The 20,768-nt window shown below is 42.7% G+C and overlaps 1 protein-coding gene across 1 annotated transcript in view; it reads right to left on the bottom strand.

Moving 5' to 3' along the window:
• Positions 1–20,768, bottom strand: part of ATP2A1 (ATPase sarcoplasmic/endoplasmic reticulum Ca2+ transporting 1) — a 43,973-nt gene continuing 23,205 nt past the window's right edge. The window contains exons 11-23 of the mRNA XM_060780538.2: positions 19,223–19,325; positions 18,471–18,602; positions 17,179–17,304; positions 15,687–15,905; positions 13,821–14,156; positions 11,676–11,896; positions 10,973–11,175; positions 9,562–9,647; positions 9,299–9,432; positions 8,425–8,542; positions 6,869–6,986; positions 4,914–4,957; positions 1–581 (exon numbers count right to left, since the gene is read on the bottom strand). Coding sequence (XP_060636521.2) covers positions 4,953–4,957; positions 6,869–6,986; positions 8,425–8,542; positions 9,299–9,432; positions 9,562–9,647; positions 10,973–11,175; positions 11,676–11,896; positions 13,821–14,156; positions 15,687–15,905; positions 17,179–17,304; positions 18,471–18,602; positions 19,223–19,325 — 1,801 coding nt within the window. The 3' untranslated portion in view covers positions 1–581; positions 4,914–4,952. The remainder of the gene's footprint in view (positions 582–4,913; positions 4,958–6,868; positions 6,987–8,424; positions 8,543–9,298; positions 9,433–9,561; positions 9,648–10,972; positions 11,176–11,675; positions 11,897–13,820; positions 14,157–15,686; positions 15,906–17,178; positions 17,305–18,470; positions 18,603–19,222; positions 19,326–20,768) is intronic.

Raw genomic sequence — 20,768 nt, 5'->3', positions numbered from 1 at the left:
TCCAGTTAAGAGTTTATTCTTTAATATCAATAAATAAGCAGCTAGAAGAATCTCTTCATTTCCTCCAAGTTGAGGAGTCTCACTTGTTTGTTTTCCCTAACAAAATGTTTCTTTCTGTTTTATGTGTGCATTAAAAAATCCAACCCCTGTCTTGAGGTGGGTTCTAGTCATAGGAAGGGGTCGGGGGACGGGGACGAGAACGTAATTAATGTGGTTGTTTCTGCAGAAAGCACTGGGAACGTATGTGTGTATGCGCATGCGCGCAAGGACAAGGAAGGGCAGCTGGCTCAAAATGTACAGAAGCCAAGTAGCTAGTGGGTTCTGGGACGGTGAAGCAGCGGGCAGGGGGCAGGGCAGGGCAGACGCCACCCTCGTGGGCCCACACTGGTAAGTCTCCAATGAAGGAGGTCCAGAAGGCGTGTGGGGAGAGAAAAGTGGCTATTAAATAAGGAAGGGGCGCAGAAGCATAGGTGGGAACAGCAGACATGGCAGAGGCGTAAGGGGAGATCATCATGGTTGGGGATGAAGAGGTTATTTCCATGGTGATTCAAAGGTTCACTTCTTCTTCTCTTCTACATTATCTGTAAAGGGGATGGGGGAGAACGAAGAGAAAAGACCGTGAGGAACAGATAGCAGTGCAGAATATAAGATTGCACAGTGCTTCAAGTGGGCAATCTGGAGCAAATCCTTGCCAAAAACAGATTACATAGCTGGGATGTAGACTGGGAAATGATGGAGACAGCTCTACCTTTCCCTTTACTTTCTGACTCAGATCAGGCACAAAATAGTTTAGTGAGAAGATGAATATATACTTCTTGCTCAGAAGCATAATGACTCTGTGGCTCCTTAGCAGTAGCTCCTTCTCTAATACATACAGCACTTGTGCATTTCAACAGAGTTGGATGACACTTCCAACTCTTCAGAGGACTTTAGCTATATATTTCTGCATATCAAGGAATTAGTCCAAATGGCCCTTGCAGTTACTTTTAGCTATGATTTCAGCCAGGCAGAAAAATTGTTAACTAGAGCTGGGAAAGCCACATAGTTGACTGTCTACCTGCTTTGAGCCAGAGACTGTGCCTGAACTTTTCCTTGTACAAGTCATCACAAGACAGCAGTTGATTGGGTTGCTGTGAGTTTTCTGGGCCGTGTGGCCATGTTCCAGAAGCATTCGCTCCTGACATTTCACCAACAGGCATACTCAGAGGTTGTGAGGTCTGTTGGAAATGAAACAAGGGAGGTTTATATATGGAAGGTCCAGGATGGGAGAAAGAACTCTTGTCTGTTGGAGGAAAGCGTGAACGCTGCAATTAATCACCTTGATTAGCATGGCAAAGCCTTGCAGCTTTAAGGCCTGGATGATTCATGCCTGTAGGAATCATTTGTTGGGAGGTGTTAGCAGGCCCTGATACTGTATACTATGTAGCTGTGGACAAGTCTACATAGGGACCACCAAATAAAAATCAAGGAATATGAAAGGCACTGTAGATTAACTCAACCAGAGAAGTCAGCCATAGCAGAGCACGCGATGAACCAACCTGGACACAGCATATTATTTGAGAACACAGAAGTGTTGGGCCACGCTAACAACCACCATGTCAGACTACACAGAGAAGCTAATTTTTTAAAAACTGATACGAAATGCATAACTAAACTATATGAAAAACTATTAGAATGGTCAACTGAGACTGAATTAATAAAAGGCTGTATGGTAAAATGGGCGGAAAATTTTAAAAGACCAATAGCAATGTGCGATTGGGAACTAATGTGGAAGAAAAAACTTAAGTACACCTATGCGATGGATTTAAAAGAAAACTGGATGAAAATGTTTCATAGGTGGTACTTGACACCAGTAAGTTTGAATCGCATGTATGAAAATGTATCGAAAGCCTGTTGGAAGTGTAACGAACATGACGGGACCTTTTTTCATCAATGGTGGAGCTGTAGAGAGTCTCAAAAATATTGGAAAAGCATCCACGAAGAAATGCAGAAACTATTTAAGAAGAAATTTCCAAAAAAGGCTGAATATTATTTATTGGGAATTGTTGATGGAGATATTGAACTGGATCCTAATGAAGACATCTTGTTTATATATTTGACAACGGCAGCCAGAATTGTTTATGCCAAAGTTTGGAAACAAAAAGAAATACCAGAAAAATCCCACTGGATTAATAAGATAAATGAAGTAAAGGACATGGACAAACTAACATTTTTATTAAAAAAGAATACAGGCAATCCAATTAAAGAGACTAATTGGTCAGCAGTCGAAGACTATATGAAAACAATATAGAACACTATTATATGAACTGAGGAATTTTCCCCCTTTTTTGGGGCTTTTTTCTTTTTTTTTCTCATATAAATGGATACAGTAAAAGAAATTATTATGCGAGCTGAATCAGAAGGGAGTCAACATCCCTATTTTTTTTTATTTTGTTTTGTTTTTATTTTTTATTATTATTATTATTATTATTTTCCTTTTTCCTCCTTTATCTATTTTTTTCCTACTTTTCTATTCTCTTATATTATTCCCCCTCTTTTGTTGTAATTGTATAAAATTTAATAAAAAAATTGATTAAAAAAAAAAAAGACTACACAGAGAAGCCATTGAAATCCACAAGCATGTGGACAGTTTCAACAGAAAAGAAAAAACCATGAAAATGAACAAAATCTGGCTACCAGTGTTTAAAAACACTCAAAAATTGGGATAGTAAATAAAGAACAACACTCTGAAAACAGTGAATCCCAGACAGGAAACAATCAGGGGCATCTAACACCTCCCAACAAAGGATTCCCCCAGGCAGGAGTCAGCCAGGCTTTGAAGGTGCAAGGCTTTGCAATGCTAATCGAGGTGATTAATTGCAACATTCACATTTGCCTCCAACAGACAAGAGTTCTTTCTCCCACCCCCGACTTTCCACAGATATATAAACCTCCCTTGCTTAGTTTCCAATATACCTCACAACCTCTCAGGATGCCTGCCATAGATGTGGGTGAAATGTTAGGAGAGAATGCTTCTGGAACATGGCCATACAGCCCAGAAAGCTCATAGCAACCCAGTAATTCCGGCCATGAAAGCCTTCAACAACAGCAGTTGATTCTTTTCTAAGAGGAGATGTCCCCATGCCCGAGTCCAGGTTCAGTTGGCCCTCTGTAACTACAGATTCAATCATACATGGCTTGAAAGTATTTTTTTAATTCCAAAAAGCATTTTGCCATTTTATATAAAGGGCTGTAATTTACCACACCATTGTATACAATGGGGTCTGAGCATCCATGGATTCTGATATCAATTGGTGATTCTGGAACCAAACCTCAGTAGATACCAAGGGTCAACTATATATGAGCTTCAGTATGGTTTTTAGTGAGGTCAGTAGGCATCTAGACATTGTCAGAGGTCCCCTGTGCAAATTCCTCTTGTATGCTGTGCTCACATTTCCCTAGAGTTCAGTTGGGAATAAATATTGGACAATGTATGATGTTTCTGCGGTTAATGAATAACCTGGGAAGCTCTACACCCCCCCCCCCCAAAAACTGTCCTACTCACAGTTCAACCAATACTCTATTAATATTAGGTACCTGACTAAGACTAGTTTGGCCTGATAAAACCCTACCCCTAAATATTTAAATTCAGACAAAAATCCTCTTTCCTGAGATGCACACTTAGAAATTTAGCCTTAGAAGAGATGTCAGGGTGAAACATAAGTGAGCAACACCTGAATCACTTACCTGATTCCATGCATGCTACACTGTGAGGAAATCCAATGCAGAAAAGCTCTCCCCACATGGCAGCTTTGCTCCTCACCCAACCATCCTCAGCTCCCAGATCATAATAGAAACGAGCAATAGCAAGAACAGCAAGTCCCGGTGAAGGAACCCAATTTATCCTGCCCACAACTCCAATGTGGAGCCAAGCAACTGCTCATATGAGTGGCCAAGCATGGCATGGGGCAACCAGCAAAAGGCAGTGGAGGCAGCTGGGGCACAGCCAGAGAGATACTGATAAGCAGGTTGGGCAGCAGAGATATTCCTGTTTACATATCCTTCCAATAATAATAGAGTAAAATAATAAATGTAATAAAATAAGAGTAAAATAATAAATTTAATAATAATATTAAAGCAAAAGAATAAATGTAATGACAATAATGATAAATAGAGTTAAATAATAACTGTAATAAAATATTAATAATAACAGAGCTAAATATTAAATAACCTTGACTCGGGGATAAGCCTAGGGGGGCTTTTTCAGCCTAAAAAAAGGGCAGAAAATGTTGGCCTATGCTCAAGTATATACGCTAAGTTGATATAGCATAAGGTAAAGTATCACTGCAGAAACAATTATTTAACAGTCTTCCCTTCTTGTGGGAGGCTTCTCTCATGTCCCCGCATGGGGAGCTGAAGCTGACAGTGGGAGCTCATCCACGCTCTCCCCAGATTCAAACCTCTGACCTGTTGGTCTTCAGTTCTGCCGGCACAAGGGTTTAACCCATTGTGCCACCATGAGACTGACCCACTGAAAAGCCTGAGTTGCATTAGGGATTTGAGTTGCTGCAAATCATGCAAATTCAGGACTACATTAAACATCAACTAATTATTATTAATCCTGTTTTATGCTAATTATAACTGGGGGGAAAATGAACAATGCGATTTTTTTTCTTATTTGAAGGGATGGATATTTCTCAGAATTGTCCAGTTACAAGGATTTGTTTTCTCTCCTGTCCCACCAGCCACTGTGGTTGGGCCCCAGTTTCCTGGACTTTCCAAATGCAGCAGAGAGACACTTCAAGCGAGAAAGAGACATTTCCCTCCCCAAGTTCCCACAAAGGTTGCAGCTCTTTCCAAATGGACAAACAAACAAATATGATGATATAGCCAGGTGAATAAGCAAGGCATGCAGGTCGAGGGTTGTAAGATACCTGGGATGCAGGACACAGGAGAATAGAGGGGGAAGGAGTTTATGCTACAGGAGGGAAAAGGATAAAAGAAATCAGAGTTAATAGACATTGAGAGGAGGGCAGATGAGGAGGAAAGAAAGTGATTAGTCTTGGTGAATAGATGGAATGGAATGGATGGGATGGATAGGTGGAATGGAGTGGTAATATGGTAGACGGAAAGGACAGAAAATCGGCAACCCATCAAGGAATGAAGATCAATGTAGGGTCATTGGCAATGGAAGAGGAACCATGATTCTTCTCCAGCTCTCCCGTTAACTCATTTACTTTCACAAAACTGGGAATCCTAGACTCCTAGATCAGCCATGGACAAACTTCAGCCCTCCAGGTGTTTTGGACTTCAACTCCCACAATTCCTAACAGCCCACCAACTGTTAGGAACTGTGGGAGTTGAAGTCCAAAACACCTGGAGGGTCGAAGTTTGTCCATGCCTGTGGTAGATGGTTCCTATCTACCTCCTTACAACTACTATAGCTATGCAAAGAACTTAAAAGGGAACCCCAGTCTCTAGGAACATCTAAATAACTGTAATTACGACGACTAATTTAGATTGTGAGGAAGAAATTGGAAAAGAAGATGGCACAGAGAATTAAAATATACTCAAATAATGTAAATGGCCTTAACAGCCCAAATAAAAGAAAGAAAATATGGAATCAAAAATAATAACTGTAATTAATAATAATAATAATAATAATAATAATAATAATAATAAACAACTTTGGGTTGTTGTAGGTTTTTCGGGCTGTATGGCCATGTTCCAGAAGCATTATCTCCTGATGTTTCGCCTGCATCTGTGGCAAGCATCCTCACTGAGGATGCTTGCCACAGATGCAGGTGAAACGTCAGGAGAGAATGCTTCTAGAACATGGCCATACAGCCCAAAAAACCTTCAACAACCCAGGGATTCCAGCCATGAATGCTTTCGACAGTACAATAATAAACTTGTACCCCGCCACCATCTCCTGAAAGGGACTCGAGGTGGCTCACAAAAGCACTCCAGAGTGCTGCATATAAAATAAACAATACATAAACATAAAACAGTACAGTAGAGTCTCGCTTATCCGGCCTTCGCTTATGTCTTATCCGACTCTCTTATCCGATTCCCTCCTTTTCCTCCAGCATTTCCCCTTCAATTAAAGGAGCGCTCCCCAACTCTCTCCATTCCCAATAAGTGAAAAAGGCAAAACAAGAAGGAGAAGAAGGAGGAAAAGGGGCAGGACTGGAAACGGAAGCGTCCCCCCTCTTTCCCTCTGTGATTTCCATGCTTCTCTCCCACATTCCGGCACTTTCTGATGGCCTGCTCTAGCCCCAAGGCATTGCCTTGCCTTAACCCTTTGAGATCCTGTTGTTAGTATTCTAGGTATCTAGTTCCACGTTGGACAGGTAACAGTAGGAGAGTCCGTATTATCTGACATTTTCCTTTATCCGACGTTCTGCCAGTCCATTTATGTCAGATAAGCGAGACTCTACTGTAACACATAAAATTATAGCAGCACCCACAATGAGCGCACTGTACTCTCTAAGGCCCATGTGTCAGTCATTGCTTTAATTCAGATCTCAAATTGCTACGGATTGAAGTCATATCCTCATGCACCCAGTTGCATGCAAAGTAATCCCAGTGTCCAGGTATTTTCTCATCTTCTTATCTAATAGAACTGCCCTGGATGGGTGCAGATGGAGATGATGGAGGGTTATATGAGTAATGGGAAAGGGTGAGAGAGAGGAAAAAACTACAAGAGAAAAGGTCAGAGGAGAGGGACACTCAATGCCTTCTCTTCTTCACTGGGAAGGTTCTTCTCATGAACCCCATCTGGTGTTCCTGAACCCCGTGAAAGGGCCAGAAGAGAAGCCATGGAAGTGGGCAAGACCTGGGATGAAACTGAGGTAGAGAGGGTAGGATTAGGTTCGGAAAAGCTTACGCTCCAGATAGTTCCGGGCAACGAATTTGAGAACTTCATCCAGGAGGATGACAGGCAAGGATATCTTCAGCACCACCATCCAGTGGTGCATATCCAGATGTGTCAGTTTGAAGATCATCTGGGAAGAGCAAGAAGAAAAGGAAGCAATCAGTGTTTGGCAACATAGAAGTGATGGTGAAAACTTTTCAACTGGTGGCAGTGGGACTTCAATGTCTTGAATAGCATTTTCTACTTTTCCTTGAGATACTTACAGCAGAATGGGGCTCAAATTACTCTGCCATGTTATCCAGTTTCAGAATGCAGAGGATTATATGAACCTACACTACAGTATAATCCAGTTCAATGCAGTTGATTAAGTGGATTATATGAACCTACACTACAGTATAATCCAGTTCAATGCAGTTATCTGCATTCTGAAACTGGATTATATGGCAGTGAAGATCCAACCCGAGTTTTGCAAAACAGTGAATGCTAAATTAATTAATTGTGCTAAATTAGGGAAAAAGTGGAAAGTTCCCTTCATTAGCGCAGCTTATAGAAGCTGCATGATCTAGGTTTTATTGGCCCATAACTTGGACTGTCAAAGGGCACAATATTTCATTTCATTAAGCATGAAAGACATACAGCCACTAGGCAATACAAAAATATTGTTGCATGTAAATTCGGAGTTCTGTATTATCCACAGATCATAGGGCAGTGGTGGGGTATGTTTGGCCTTTTGGAAGTTCTTTAACTACAACTCCCATCATTCATCACCATTAACTACATTGAATAGGTCTTGGTAGATGTTATAGTCTAACAATATCTGGAGGTTGCATATCCTGTATCCCTGGACTGGTGAAACTGAGGGCGCTTCCAGACAGCACTAAATCACGGGTTTTAAACAGAGGCAAAAAATCCTGGGACTTCAGAAGAGGTCCACATACAGACCTGTTGGTCCCGGGATTTCTGCCTCTGTTGTCCAGACTTGATGCCGCAAGATGCCGATATGCAGAGAATCACTGCCACGACTTACTGCAAAAGTTCTGTTCTTTGTCCTGGCCAGAGAAAATGTGCCCTCCACATGTTTCATGAAGTTTCTGGCACACAAACAAAGTGTTTTCCTTCTACTCAAATGTCACCTTTTTTTAGGAACTGACCAATCAGGAACAAACATCTAAAACCTGGGAACAAACCCAGATAAAAAATCCCATGATTTCCAATTGCAGGGACATATAGACATGTGAAGATCCGCATATCAAAACCACAATATTCCCGCACCTGGAAATCTCGCGTTTTTTGTTTTTTGTAGCGACTGCTTCTGCATTTACAGGGAACGGTGTCTGGCCACCCTCCTGTTTCATGTGGAAGTTCCTGGGATAAAGGTACTATCTGGATGGGCCATGAGGCCCAGTATGCTTCAGTGGGTATTTTTCCACATTAATGGGTCACTCTAAAAGTCAGCAAGTGATTTAAAGTCATGTACACAATCAGGTGAAGAGAATTCAAGAGAGACATGCTGTGAACCAGTCCCCAAAGGGTGCCTGGAATAGAGGCCAGATTGGAACAACACTTACAGGCATGGGGTCAACGTAGAGGATGACAAAGTGCAAGGACATGGAGAGGCAGATGGATCCCAGAAGCCAAATATTCACCCAGGGGGGCATCCTCACCAAAGATTGGTTTTCTGAAAGGCTGTGCACAAAAGAAAAGGGGGAAGTTGGGGGAAGTTACTATGCAAAGGATCCCTAGATGTAAGCAAATGGTCAGTATAACTCAATAGACAATGGCTCCTTAGACTTGAGCCATTTAGCAACTATCAGTTATATGAAGAAGGCTATTCAAGAGATTAATGGGATGCATCTCAAATCAGCTTGAAAGCCATGTGTGGGGATTTATTTATTTATTTGGTTGTGCCAGGAGCGACTTGAGAAACTGCAAGTCGCTTCTGGTGTGAGAGAATTGGCCGTCTGCAAGGATGTTGCCCAGGGGACACCCAGATGTTTTGATGTTTTTATCATCCTTGTGGGAGGCTTCTCTCATGTCCCTGCATGAGGAGCTGGAGCTGAGAGGGAGCTCATCCACGCTCTCCCCAGATTTGAACCTGCGACCTGTCGGTCTTCAGTCCTGCTGGCACAGGGGTTTAACCCACTGCACCACTGAGGGCTCCATGTGTGGGGATAGAGAGGCTGGACTTGCAGAAGAAACACAGCTTAGAAAGTTTTTGGACTGCGAATTTCAAACTCTCTGTGCTGGCTGAGAAATTAAATAGCCTGTAGCCCAAAAAAATAATGTCTTTGTGTTCAAAATATGATAATAATATAATCAGCCTTTTCCCCAAATTTTCATTGCCATTCTCCAGTCAAAATAAAAAGGTATGGATTTGGAAAAAGTGTAATATTGAAAGTAATTTGTGCGATGCTGAAACTGAGCCTCATTGTTGACCCTTACCTGTTAAGAGCATTGCACATCTCAATGGTGACCAAGACTGACAAAGCCATGGTCATTGGGACAGGAGACTCAAAGATTTCACATTCCAAGCCTTCAAAGTCAGGGTTGTCTTCTGTGCACTGCATGAAATGGGACTGGGAAACAGAAAAGGAGAATGTGAGAACACTGATCTTAAAGAGAGCATGGCTGAATTCAACAAAGACCCAAAGATGGCTACTCCTCTCCTCTTATTCCATTACTCCTCTACAAAGAAATGTGCTCACCAGCTGGTGGTAGGACACGGCAGGTCCATCTTCAGCATATATGAACCACCAAGCGGCTGCACCAACAGTGGCAGCTCCGACGTATCCTAAGAACAAAACAAAGGGGAAAATTCCTACTGTGAGAGAGGAAGACAAACAAAAAGAATGTCCCCAAGAGAATAACGCCTGGAGAAAATGGAATGAATGGAACTGAGCTGAATGCAGGTTGTAAATAATGGACGTAAATTCCTTTCTGAACTGTTTTGGATTCTTGAGTCCAATAAATAAAGATTCTTGTTGAAGCTAGATGGTCTGGTTTAGCAAGATGAATTTTTTAAAAGTGTCCACTTTGTATCACATTGGCCCAAGCAAAAGATCGCTGGAGAATCTGTCAAAGTTGTTGTCCTCAACATTGAAAGTTTAAAGCTTGGGAAATTGTTTTGGACCACAGCTTTCGGAATCCCCCAACTATCACAACAAAGGGATTCTGGAAATGATGTGGAATTCTGAGTTGACTGCAATTCAGTCATGTAAGATTACACTAGCCAACACACATTTGGGACCTGAAATGTTAGCCCTGTTTCTGGGTATGTTTGACCTGCTGTTTCCAAAAATGGCACCCATGGTCCCCTCTCAGCTCTAGTGCTCAAGATGCACTCCTAGAAAATCATGATAATCCATAGGAGCCCCCAGTGGCACAATGGGTTAAACCCTTGTGCCAGCAGGACTGAAGACTGACAAGTCAGAGGTTCGAATCTGGGAAGAGAGCGCGGATAAGTTCCCTCTGACAGTTCCAGCTCCCCATGTGGGGACATGAGAGAAAGATGGTAAAACATCCCACAAGGATGGTAAAACATCAAAAACAATCGGGCATCCCCTGGGCAACGTCCTTGCAGACATCCAATTCTCTCACACCAAGAAGCAACTTGCAGTTTCTCAAGTCGCTCCTGACACGAAAAAAATAAAATGATAACAATATCTAAGAAACTAGAGCTGATGCTATTCATAGAATCATAGAGTTGGAAGAGACTTTGTGGGCCCTCCAGTCCAACCCCCTGCCAAGAAGTAGGGCAATAGCGTTCAAAGCACCCCCAACAGATGGCCATCCAGCCTCTGTTTAAAAGTCTCCATAGAAGGAGCTTCCACCACACTTTGGGATAGAGAGTTCCACTGCTGAACAGCTCTCACAGTTAGGAAGTTCTTCCTAAAGTTCTTCCTAATTCAGTGCAAACTTCTGAATCAGAACTCCAAATAACCCCAGGAATAGGCCTAAAAATTAAGATACCAAGAGTCTTTTTTGTTTTGGTTGGGCTGTGTTATAGAATTCGAAACCAGAATTCAAATATAGGAACAGTACCCAAAATGTGTGTTCAGGGCATGATCTGAGTTAAGTGGAAAGATACGCTAAATGGGGAGGGAGAGAAGCAGGTACCTCCGATGGCCAGGTAGCGGAAGAACAGCCAGCCACTGATCAGGGGCTCCTTGGGGCTGCGAGGAGGCTTGTTCATGATGTCCAAGTCAGGGGGGTTAAAGCCCAAGGCGGTGGCTGGGAGACCATCAGTCACCAAGTTCACCCACAGCAGTTGTACAGGGATCAAGGCTTCAGGGAGACCCAGAGCAGCTGTGAGGAAGATACTGCAAAGGAAGCGGGGGGGGGGGGGGGGGGGGGAGAGAGAAAAACAAAACAGTGAGTCCTAAATCAAGCACCAGATCCCGTCTGATCCTGGAAGCAAAATAGGATTGGCCCTCATTAGTATTTAGATATGGGAGATCCCCAATGAATACCAGAAGGTGCTGTGGGTTATGTTTCAGAGGAAGGAACTGGCAAGACCACCTAAGAAAACCTTAGGTTGACAGGCCACTTGGAGGCACATACATGCATGGATTTTGTGAAGCAGTAATATAGCAACCCTGAAAGGCCAGGTCTCCCCCAAATTGCCATTCAATTTTCACTGTTCTCACTTAAGAAAACCCTATGAAATTCATGGGGTCACCATAAGTCAACGAGCAACCTGAAGGCACATACACACATACACTCAATTTTTTTTTTTGGCCAGGTCTGCTGAACATAGGAATTGGACCTGTCAAATGAAACTGGGATAGCAGATAACTGGAGTGAGGATGAGGTCCCTTACCAGACGACCTCACCCACGTTGGAGGAGATGAGGTAGCGGATGAATTGTTTCATGTTGTTGTAGATGGCTCGGCCCTCCTCTACAGCGGACACAATGGTGGAGAAGTTGTCATCTGCCAACACCATCTCTGAAGCAGTCTTGGCCACAGCAGTGCCAGAGCCCATGGCAATACCAATCTCAGCTTTCTTCAGAGCTGGGGCATCATTTACACCATCACCAGTCTATCAGGAGAAAATGAGGGAGGGAGAGGGTTAAGAGTGAAAACAGAAGGATATGGCCATGTGTAACTCCACAGCCAAAACCCATTCCTAAAGCATTACTCTCCTGTCTTGTCTCAGGTGATTTGTGATGTTATGATGCCATCTTTGGTGGCATCTTACTGCCTCAAGAATTTAGGTTATGGGACTTTTTCGGCAGCTGCTTCTAAAGATTGTAATTTCCATCTAAGGCAGGTTAGAATGACTCCTTTCTTTTTATTCCAACAGAATTTTAAAATAAAGTATTTAAGAACAGGATAGATCAGTGGTTCCCGACCTTTTTTTTAACCAGGGACCACTTGAGCAGGGACCACTTTGGCCAGGGACCACTCTCCAACATTAGTACCAAGAGTTACGAATCAGTTTTTAGTCAACTTTAGATTCGGTTTGGTTATTTGGGGTGCCGATTCAGAAAATTGCATTGGATAGACCACATCAGCTCTAGTTTCTGATACAGAACATATGTCATCTAGTAATTGCCATCTGCTTGCCCACAGAAAATCATATTTAATAACTAGAGCTGCAGACCTTATTTTAGGTCTTGCAGCCCACAGGTTGGGAACCACTGGGCTAGAGGGTAAGGTATTTTTTAAAAACAAAACACTTGTTAATAGTTTTCTGTCTTTTAAACATTGTATTTTATTCTTTTAACTTGATGTCTGGTATGTTTTAATAGTATGAAATGCTCACTTTTTGTATGTTTTTTAATTGTATTGTTCTTTTACATTGTGTGCCTCTTAGGTCCCTTCTACATTGCCATACAAAATTCAGATTATCTACTTTGAACTGGATTATATGGCAATGTAGACTCAGATAATCCAGCTCAAAGCAGTTAAAGCGGATTATTTGCTCTGATAACCAGAGTCTGGTAAAACTACTGTTTTGCTCTACAATTCCCAAGGTCCCTCCAGCCAGTATGTCCTTTTACTGATCATGTTGACAGCAGAATTCTGGGAACTGTGATTCCCATTTTTCCAAGTTCACTTGAGATCGAGAACATTTGAATTCAGTTTTCAGAATGTTAATTTGGGGTTAAAAGAACCTAAACGGATAACACAACACTGAAGTTTGAATGAGAGGTTATCAATAATTCTGTAACTTGTATTTAATGCTTCTACAATCACTATCAGCCTGGCTTCCTCTAAGGCCCATTTTACATTGTAATGTAAAATCCAAATTATCTGCTTTAAACTGGATTATATAGCAGTGTAGACTCAGATAATCCACCTCAAAGCAGATAATGCGGATTATCCTTTTTGATCATATGGGTTATATGTCAGTGTATAAGCGGCCTTAGAGTCCCAATTTCGTTAGGGGTGGAGAGGATGCAAATATAAGGATGATGACAACAATGATCCTAGGACAACAACAATATAAAGTTTACATATAAAGAAATGGATGTATAACATTTATTCTAGAATGCTATGTTATTCTGTTAATTGAAATGATTATGGATGTATCAATATTGTAGAATTGGACACCACTTTAATTGCTATAGCTCAGTGCTATGGATTTGTAATTTGATAAGGCCTATCAGTCTTGGACAAAGAAGTCTAAAGACTTTGAAAACTACATCTCCCTTGATTCTATAGTATAAAGCCATGGCTGTTAAAATGATGTCAAACCACATTAATTCTGCAGTGTAGATGCACTGTATGTTTTGGAGAGGTATAACCAAAGCTTAAATAATTATTCATCATTTGGAGAAAATAGAAAAATATTGTATATTCAGGACATAAAAAATAAAATATGCCCTTCTTCACGTAATGATGGGACATAATGGATACTTCAGGGGCAAAGGACTTCATCCTTCACTGCCAGAAGAATTGGGTGGCTTCTGAGCCTGTCGACCCTCCTCCCACCCTTCGCTTGCCATCCATGTATTCACCATAGCTGTGATCTCATCGAAACCTTGCAAGAACTCCACAATCTTGGACTTGTGCGTTGGCTCGACACGAGCGAAGCAGCAGGCCCTTTTGCAGGCTTCCCGCTGCTCTCCTGAGGGCAGGTCATCAAATTCGCGGCCAGTGTAGGCCCTGCCGGTCACATCCTCGGTCTCAGAGAAGATGCCAATGCGCCTGCAGATGGCAATGGCTGTGCCCTTGTTGTCACCTGTGATCATGATGACACGGATGCCGGCTTCACGACACAGTTGGATGGAGCCCATCACCTCTTTGCGGGGTGGATCCAACATGCCCACGCAGCCCACAAAGGTCAGGTCCATCTGTGGTGGGGAGACAAATCAGAAGAGGGTTCAAAATCAGTGTGCAAAAGCTGCTGGCCTATAGACGGTGCCAATCTTCTGCCTGCAGTGTAACAGCATCCACAACTGGGACTGTTGTAAAAACTGACAAAATGAAATGAAAGACCTCATCATTAAGGTCCTAAAGCTGGGCAATAGCAGTGGGATTCACCACGCAGTGTGGCGAATCCGCGGGGCAGTGAGGCAACTGCATCTCCCACTGTGTCACTTTCCCCATCACACAGGGAAAGTGTCACCATCCAGCTTCTCCCCATTCTATCTAATGCAGTCGTTCTCAACCCATGGATCCCCAGATGTTTTGGACTTCAACTCCCAGAGATCCTAACAGCTGATAAACTAGGTTCTTGTACGTTTTTTGGGCTGCATGGCCATGTGCTAGAAGCATTCTCTCCTGACGTTTCGCCTGCATCTATGACAGGCATCCTCAGAGGTTGTGAGGTCTGTTGGAAACTAGGAAAATTATTTAATTATTTATTTACAGCATTTTTATCCCGCTCTTTTCAGCCCGAAGGAGACTCAGAGCGGCATATAAATTGGCAACAATTAGATGCCACAACACACATATCAATTAAAAACATTTAATATCATGTAATAAAAATCCATATAAAACCAATTAAAACTAAAGTAATCAATGTCTTACAGTTCAACTCCTTATCCAGTTACATCATCTAAGCTGTTCCGTGTTATTAATTTCATCATACTGTGTTTATCCAATTACGCCGTGTTTCCGACAGCTTGCTCGAAGGACCAAGTTTTACTCTTTTCCGAAAGGTCAGGAGGGAGGGGGCTGATCTAATACCCCTAGGGAGGGAGTTCTACAGCCAAGGGGCTACCACTGAGAAGGTCCTGTCTCTTGTCCCCGCCAAGCACGCCTGCGAAGAAGGCGGGATCGAGAGCAGGGCCTCCCCAGGCAATCTTAAATGCCTGGATGGTTTGTAAGGAGAGATACGTTTGGACAGGTAAGCTGGGCCGGAACCAGCTTACCTGTTTATATACCTGTGGAAAGTCCAGGCTAGTAAACTGGTTGGGATTTCTGGGAGTTGTAGGCCAAAACACCTGGGGACCCACAGGTTGAGAACCACTGATCTAATGAGAACATGGGAAGCATCCTAATACACTGCCAGGACACTTCCTGTATGGAGTCCCACCAAAAGTAGCCTTGTGTCATATGATGGGCTCTGTTGGGCTCTTTCGAGGAAGTGTCCCGAAGATAATGTGATGAGGTCCCAAGAGGATTTTCATTAATATTTTGCAAGAAAGAAAAATTGCTTGATAATATCCTTTCCAAATAGTTGCCATTCTGATTTTTTTACTCCATGTGCTATGCTTCTCATCTAAAGTTAGGAAATGCAAACTTTTTGAACTGCAGAAACCACACTGATTATGGGGTGCTGAGCTCTATAGTCCAAAGAAATTGTTTTTCCAATCTCTATGTCATCATCCACTCTCTCTCTCTCTCTCGATCTCCATGAGATTTGAGCTCGGATTTACCTCATAGTCCACAAACTTAGTAGAGTCCTCAAGAACCATGTCTTCTCTCTTTGGAGGGGTGTCCCGGGTAGCCAATGCCAGGCAACGGAGGGTGTACTGTCCTGTGCCCCACTCCTTGATGACACCCATGATGTGGTCCTTGACATTGGGGGTGAGGGGGACGCGTGTGGTGCCCACACGGACATAGTTGCAGCGGTCAATCACACCTTCAGGGGCACCCTGGAAAGGAGGAAGAGCAAGAAGCCAATAAGTGTGTGACTTGAAGATAAAAAGGTGGCAAGCTATGCATATGTATCAAGCTTGGTATTGTTACTTTTTAGGACCACCATTCCCAAAATCACACAATTGGCATGGATAGCGGATCATGTTGACTGTGTGATTATGGGCAGTGTGGTCCAAAAAAGGAAAATTTTGAAGCTTTGGTTTGTACAGTTCCCAAGTTACATACATCTGACTTACATACAACTCATAGTTAAGAACAGGGGTGAGACAACAGAAAATGAGAGAAATCTACCCCTCGGAAAGGGAAATTCACTCCTGGAAGAGTTATCATGGGAGAAAAGGTGTCTCCACTGAAGCCTTATCACCAATCCTTGTTTCCATAACAAGCCATTTTTTAAAAAACTCCAATTATCACACGGACAGAAAGCGAGGTGAAATCTTCTAAACTGGGGCACTGACAACAAAACAAATGTCACAGAAATGTTAAACCTTCCCTATGCTATCCAATAGCTAGCTATCTATCTATCTATCTATCTATCTATCTATCTATCTATCTATCTTTTTTTGTGTGTCAGGAGTGACTTGAAAAATTGCAAGTCTCTTCTGATGTGAAAGAATTAGCCATCTGCAAGGATGTTGCCCAGGGACACCCAGATGTTTTGATGTTTTACCATCCTTGTGGGAGGCTTCTCTCATGTCCCCGCATGGAGAGCTGGAGCTGACAGAGGGAGCTCATCCGTGCTCTCCTGCGACCTTTTGGTCTTCAGTCCTGCCGGTTTAATCCATTGCGCCACTGGGAGTTCCCTATCTATCTATCTATCTATCTATCTATTTATCTATGTTATCTATCTAACTATCGCAGTGGTTCTCAACCTGTGGGTCTCCAGATGTTTTGGTCTTCAACTCCCAGAAATCCCAACAGCTGGTAAACAGGCTGGGATTTCTGTGAGTTGCATGCCAAAACACCTGGGGACCAACAGGTTGAGAACCATTGATCGATCTATCTATCTATCTATCTATCTATCTATCTATCTATCTATCTATCTATGGAGTGATACTTAAAAATGTACCTGTCTGTCTTACATACAAATTCAGCTTAAGAACAAAAGTGACTTCTCCAACCTCTGACAAAACGTGCCATTTAAAAACGACAGATGCTTTTCTATGTTTCTTAAAAGGCAAGATGCGAATGCAAGGAATTAAATGTGAGCTGGGAGTTAAGATGGAACACTGTCATTGCTTGGACACAGTGAGAGGAGGCTTTGCTAACCTTGACGAACATCTTGTTCCCGACAGCGGCCCGGGATGCTTTTGCTGGGGAGCAGTAGACAGACATGGACTTCCTGTCACGGGAGAACTCCAGGGTGAATTCCTTCTTCATGAGTTGCTTGATCACCTGGGGAAATGGGGAAGGAAGGGAGAACAGCACAACAGGGAGTTAGAAACGCATCAAATCAATAACAACAACAACAACAAATATGACACGCTATCATCTACACATTCACTGATCTAAATAGAGAATGCAAGGAAGAAATTTACTTTTGCTATGGGACGAAATCTTGCATTGAGGCTTGGAGAAGAGAAGAGGTGAAATGCTAGCCATGTTTAAATATTTGAAATGATGTCATATTGAGGAGGGAGAAAGCTTGCTTCTCCTTCTCTAGAGAATAGAACAGGAAGCAATAGGTTCGGATTGCTGGAAAAGAGATTCCAGCTAAATATTAAGAACTTCCTGACAGTAAGGGCTGTTTGGCAGTGGGATGACGTACGGATGTTTGATGTTGTACCATCCTTGTGGGAGGCTTCCCTCATGTCCCCACATGGGGAGCTGGAGCTGACAGAGGGGGCTCAACCCGCTCTCCCTGGATTCGAACCACTGACCTTTCGGTCAGCAGTCCTGCTGGCACAAGGGTTTAACCCACTGCACCACTGGGGGTTCCTATCTGCCAGAATTGCTCTGATTGGATGTTCCTGTGTCGGTGGACTGGGTGGCCCTTGGAATCTGTTCCAACTCTATGATTCTATATATCACAAGCATTAGGCTAGGAAAATGAGAGAATTGTAAGGTTTTTCCATTCCTAATATATACATTCCATACTGCTATGAGTAAGGTCCTTTTACGACTTCATCACATGGGCTTTTTTACCCATTGTAGGATGCTTCAAGCATAGTTCCTGGATGGAGTCTGACAGATCCCATCAGATGACGCATAGCTACTTCCGGCAGGGCTGCGTCCATGAACTGTGCTGGAAGCATTTTACAACAAAGCCCTGAGTACATGGAAGGCTTCCTGCGGTCTTATTTGATAGAACAGGAATCCGGGCAGCTATGCTTCCCCCTTTCCATATGAAGGGGAAGGGGGCGATGCAGACAATGAGGGGCACAGGGCGATGGGTTCCGATGTTACCCACCAGATTTGCCTTGCTGCCCCCCTTTCTCCCAGATGAAGGTCCTCGATGTGATGAAGTCCTTAGCCTAGTCTTATCATGATTGTGGGACAGATGATAGACTGGAGCAAGACAGGACTCTAAAAAGGGGTCGTTCCCAGAAGTTGCTACTTACAGCATTGCAAGCGTTGGCACGCTCCACCTTGCTAAGGCTACGCACATCTGTGTTGAATACATTCATCTTCTCAACTAAGCAGGTCAGGGCAGTTTCTGTCGCCTCACCCACCTTCTCAAATACACCTTTAGACTGGAGAAAGGAAAAATGGAAAAGGGGAAAAATGTGTTAAACAAGCTGCATCAGGTAGGATGAAGAGCTGCCGAGAGGTTTATTTTTACTAATTTATTCTAGGGGTGTTCTCCATAAATTTTTTTCCTAATGTAAAACCGCAACTGGTACTGACTCATGCAACTGCATTCCCCTATCTCTGACAGAAAATGTATTGTTGTTATTGCTAATACTCAGTAATTAACAATTTACTGAGATCTCTCCTTGGAAATCCTAAAAGTATGGCCAGCTCTGTTCGGAGGAGCTGCCATTGGCAGCCATTCAGCTTTCCCACATTCCACCGAAGAATGGAAATTGTATTTTGTTTTCCTGTCTTATTAACATTGTGTTGCTACTCATTTTCTTACTATCATGATTTGTAAAGAAATGTAATTCCAGACTAAACAGTTGATTCACTCTTGTAATAAATGACTAAATACACAAATCTATTAATAATGTTCTTGTTGCTCAATCCAGAACTGTTATCAAGATTCTTTGCAGGAAATCATGACAGCTAATAAATAAAGGGGGAACTAGTAGGACTAACCTCGCTGAAGATTACTACTGCTAGGTAAGATATGGAGCCATAGAGAAGGACTGACCTCATTATAATCCAGAGAGGAATCATTGCAGAGGGCACAAATAGTAGCCAGTTCAACAAGACCATCATATTGTCCAGCTTTGACAGGTTTATCATTCTTCAAACTGTAGACAGGAGACACAATTAACCAAGGCTTATTTCTTCCTCAGAGTATAGGATTAGCATAATAGGATAAGCTCAGGGCTAAAGCTTTAGGTGCTCTAACTGCCTATTACAGGGAAAACCAGCTGATTCCTAATCCATCTAAAACACAAACATGTGCTTTTCACCTTAAGAACAGACAAGCATCCCGAGCTCTGAGGATTACCTGGGAAGGAATCCCACTGGAGCATTGCAGCGCACCCAAATACCTGGGAGTTACCCTGGACTGTTCTCTGACCTACAGGAAGCACTGCTTGAATATCAAGCAAAAAGTGGGCGCTAGAAATAATATCATATGAAAGCTGACTGGCACAAACTGGGGATCATAACTAGATACCAGAATGCCCTTCCCAGGGATATAAGATCAGCTCCCTCCCTTCTAATATTCCGCAAAAAGGTTAATACCTGGCTCTTCGAACAAGCTTTTATTGCTGGAGCATAATTAGACAAATATGAATATATGGAATGAACAACGATGCAATTGGACAATGATTGTAGTAAGGAGATGCCGAGGATTTTGCTTTTACAGGCTGTATTGATTTTATGTCACATTTTAAATGTTTTAATTGCTTTTATAATTGTTTTAACTGTATCTTTATAATTTGTTATGGCGTCAAATTGCTGCCGACTATGAACCGCCTTGAGTTGCCTCTGGCTGAGAAAGGCGGTATACAATAATCATAATCATCATCATCATCTTTATTTATACCCCGCCACCATCTCCCAGTGGGATCTCGAAGCAGCTTACATGGGGCCAAGCCTGTACAACATATTACAGCAGAATAAAACCAAAAACATAAACAACAACAACAACAACAATTTATTTACAAATGCGGCAAATAAATAAATAACACAATGAAGACATCTGCCTTTGCACTTTGCTGCTCTGGTGCAGAGTAAACATGCCTACTGTGGAACACATCTCACCACGTTAAAACAGTGGATGTGGCTCTTAATGAGACATACTGCATTGTCACCGGCTGTAAGCGCCCTACACCACTGGAGAAATTACAGTGTTTAGCCAGTATTGCACCACCTGACATCTGCCGGGAAATAGCAGCCCATAATGAAAGGATCAAGGCAGTGACATCCCTGGCCCATCCTCTGTTTGGATATCAGCCAGCATGCCAATGCCTTAAATCAAGAAATTGTTTTCTAAGATCTACAGAAATACTTGTAGGAACACCTCAGCAAGCGAGAGTCCAAAAGTGGCAGGCTAAAACTCAGCACCTCAAATGAGAGACTCCCCCCTGGGTACACAGAAGACTGGGCAACTTGGAAGGCACTGAACAGACTGTGCTCCAGCACCACGAGATGCAGCACCAAAATGGGGCCACAAAGTGGAGTCCACGACATACAAGTGTAGAGAAGAGCAAACCACAGACCACCTATTACAATGCAGCCTG

The sequence above is a fragment of the Anolis sagrei genome, chromosome 6, assembly GCF_037176765.1.
Source record: "Anolis sagrei isolate rAnoSag1 chromosome 6, rAnoSag1.mat, whole genome shotgun sequence".
Classification (NCBI taxonomy): Eukaryota; Metazoa; Chordata; class Lepidosauria; order Squamata; family Dactyloidae; genus Anolis; species Anolis sagrei.
This window is presented reverse-complemented; position numbering and strand designations above follow the sequence as displayed.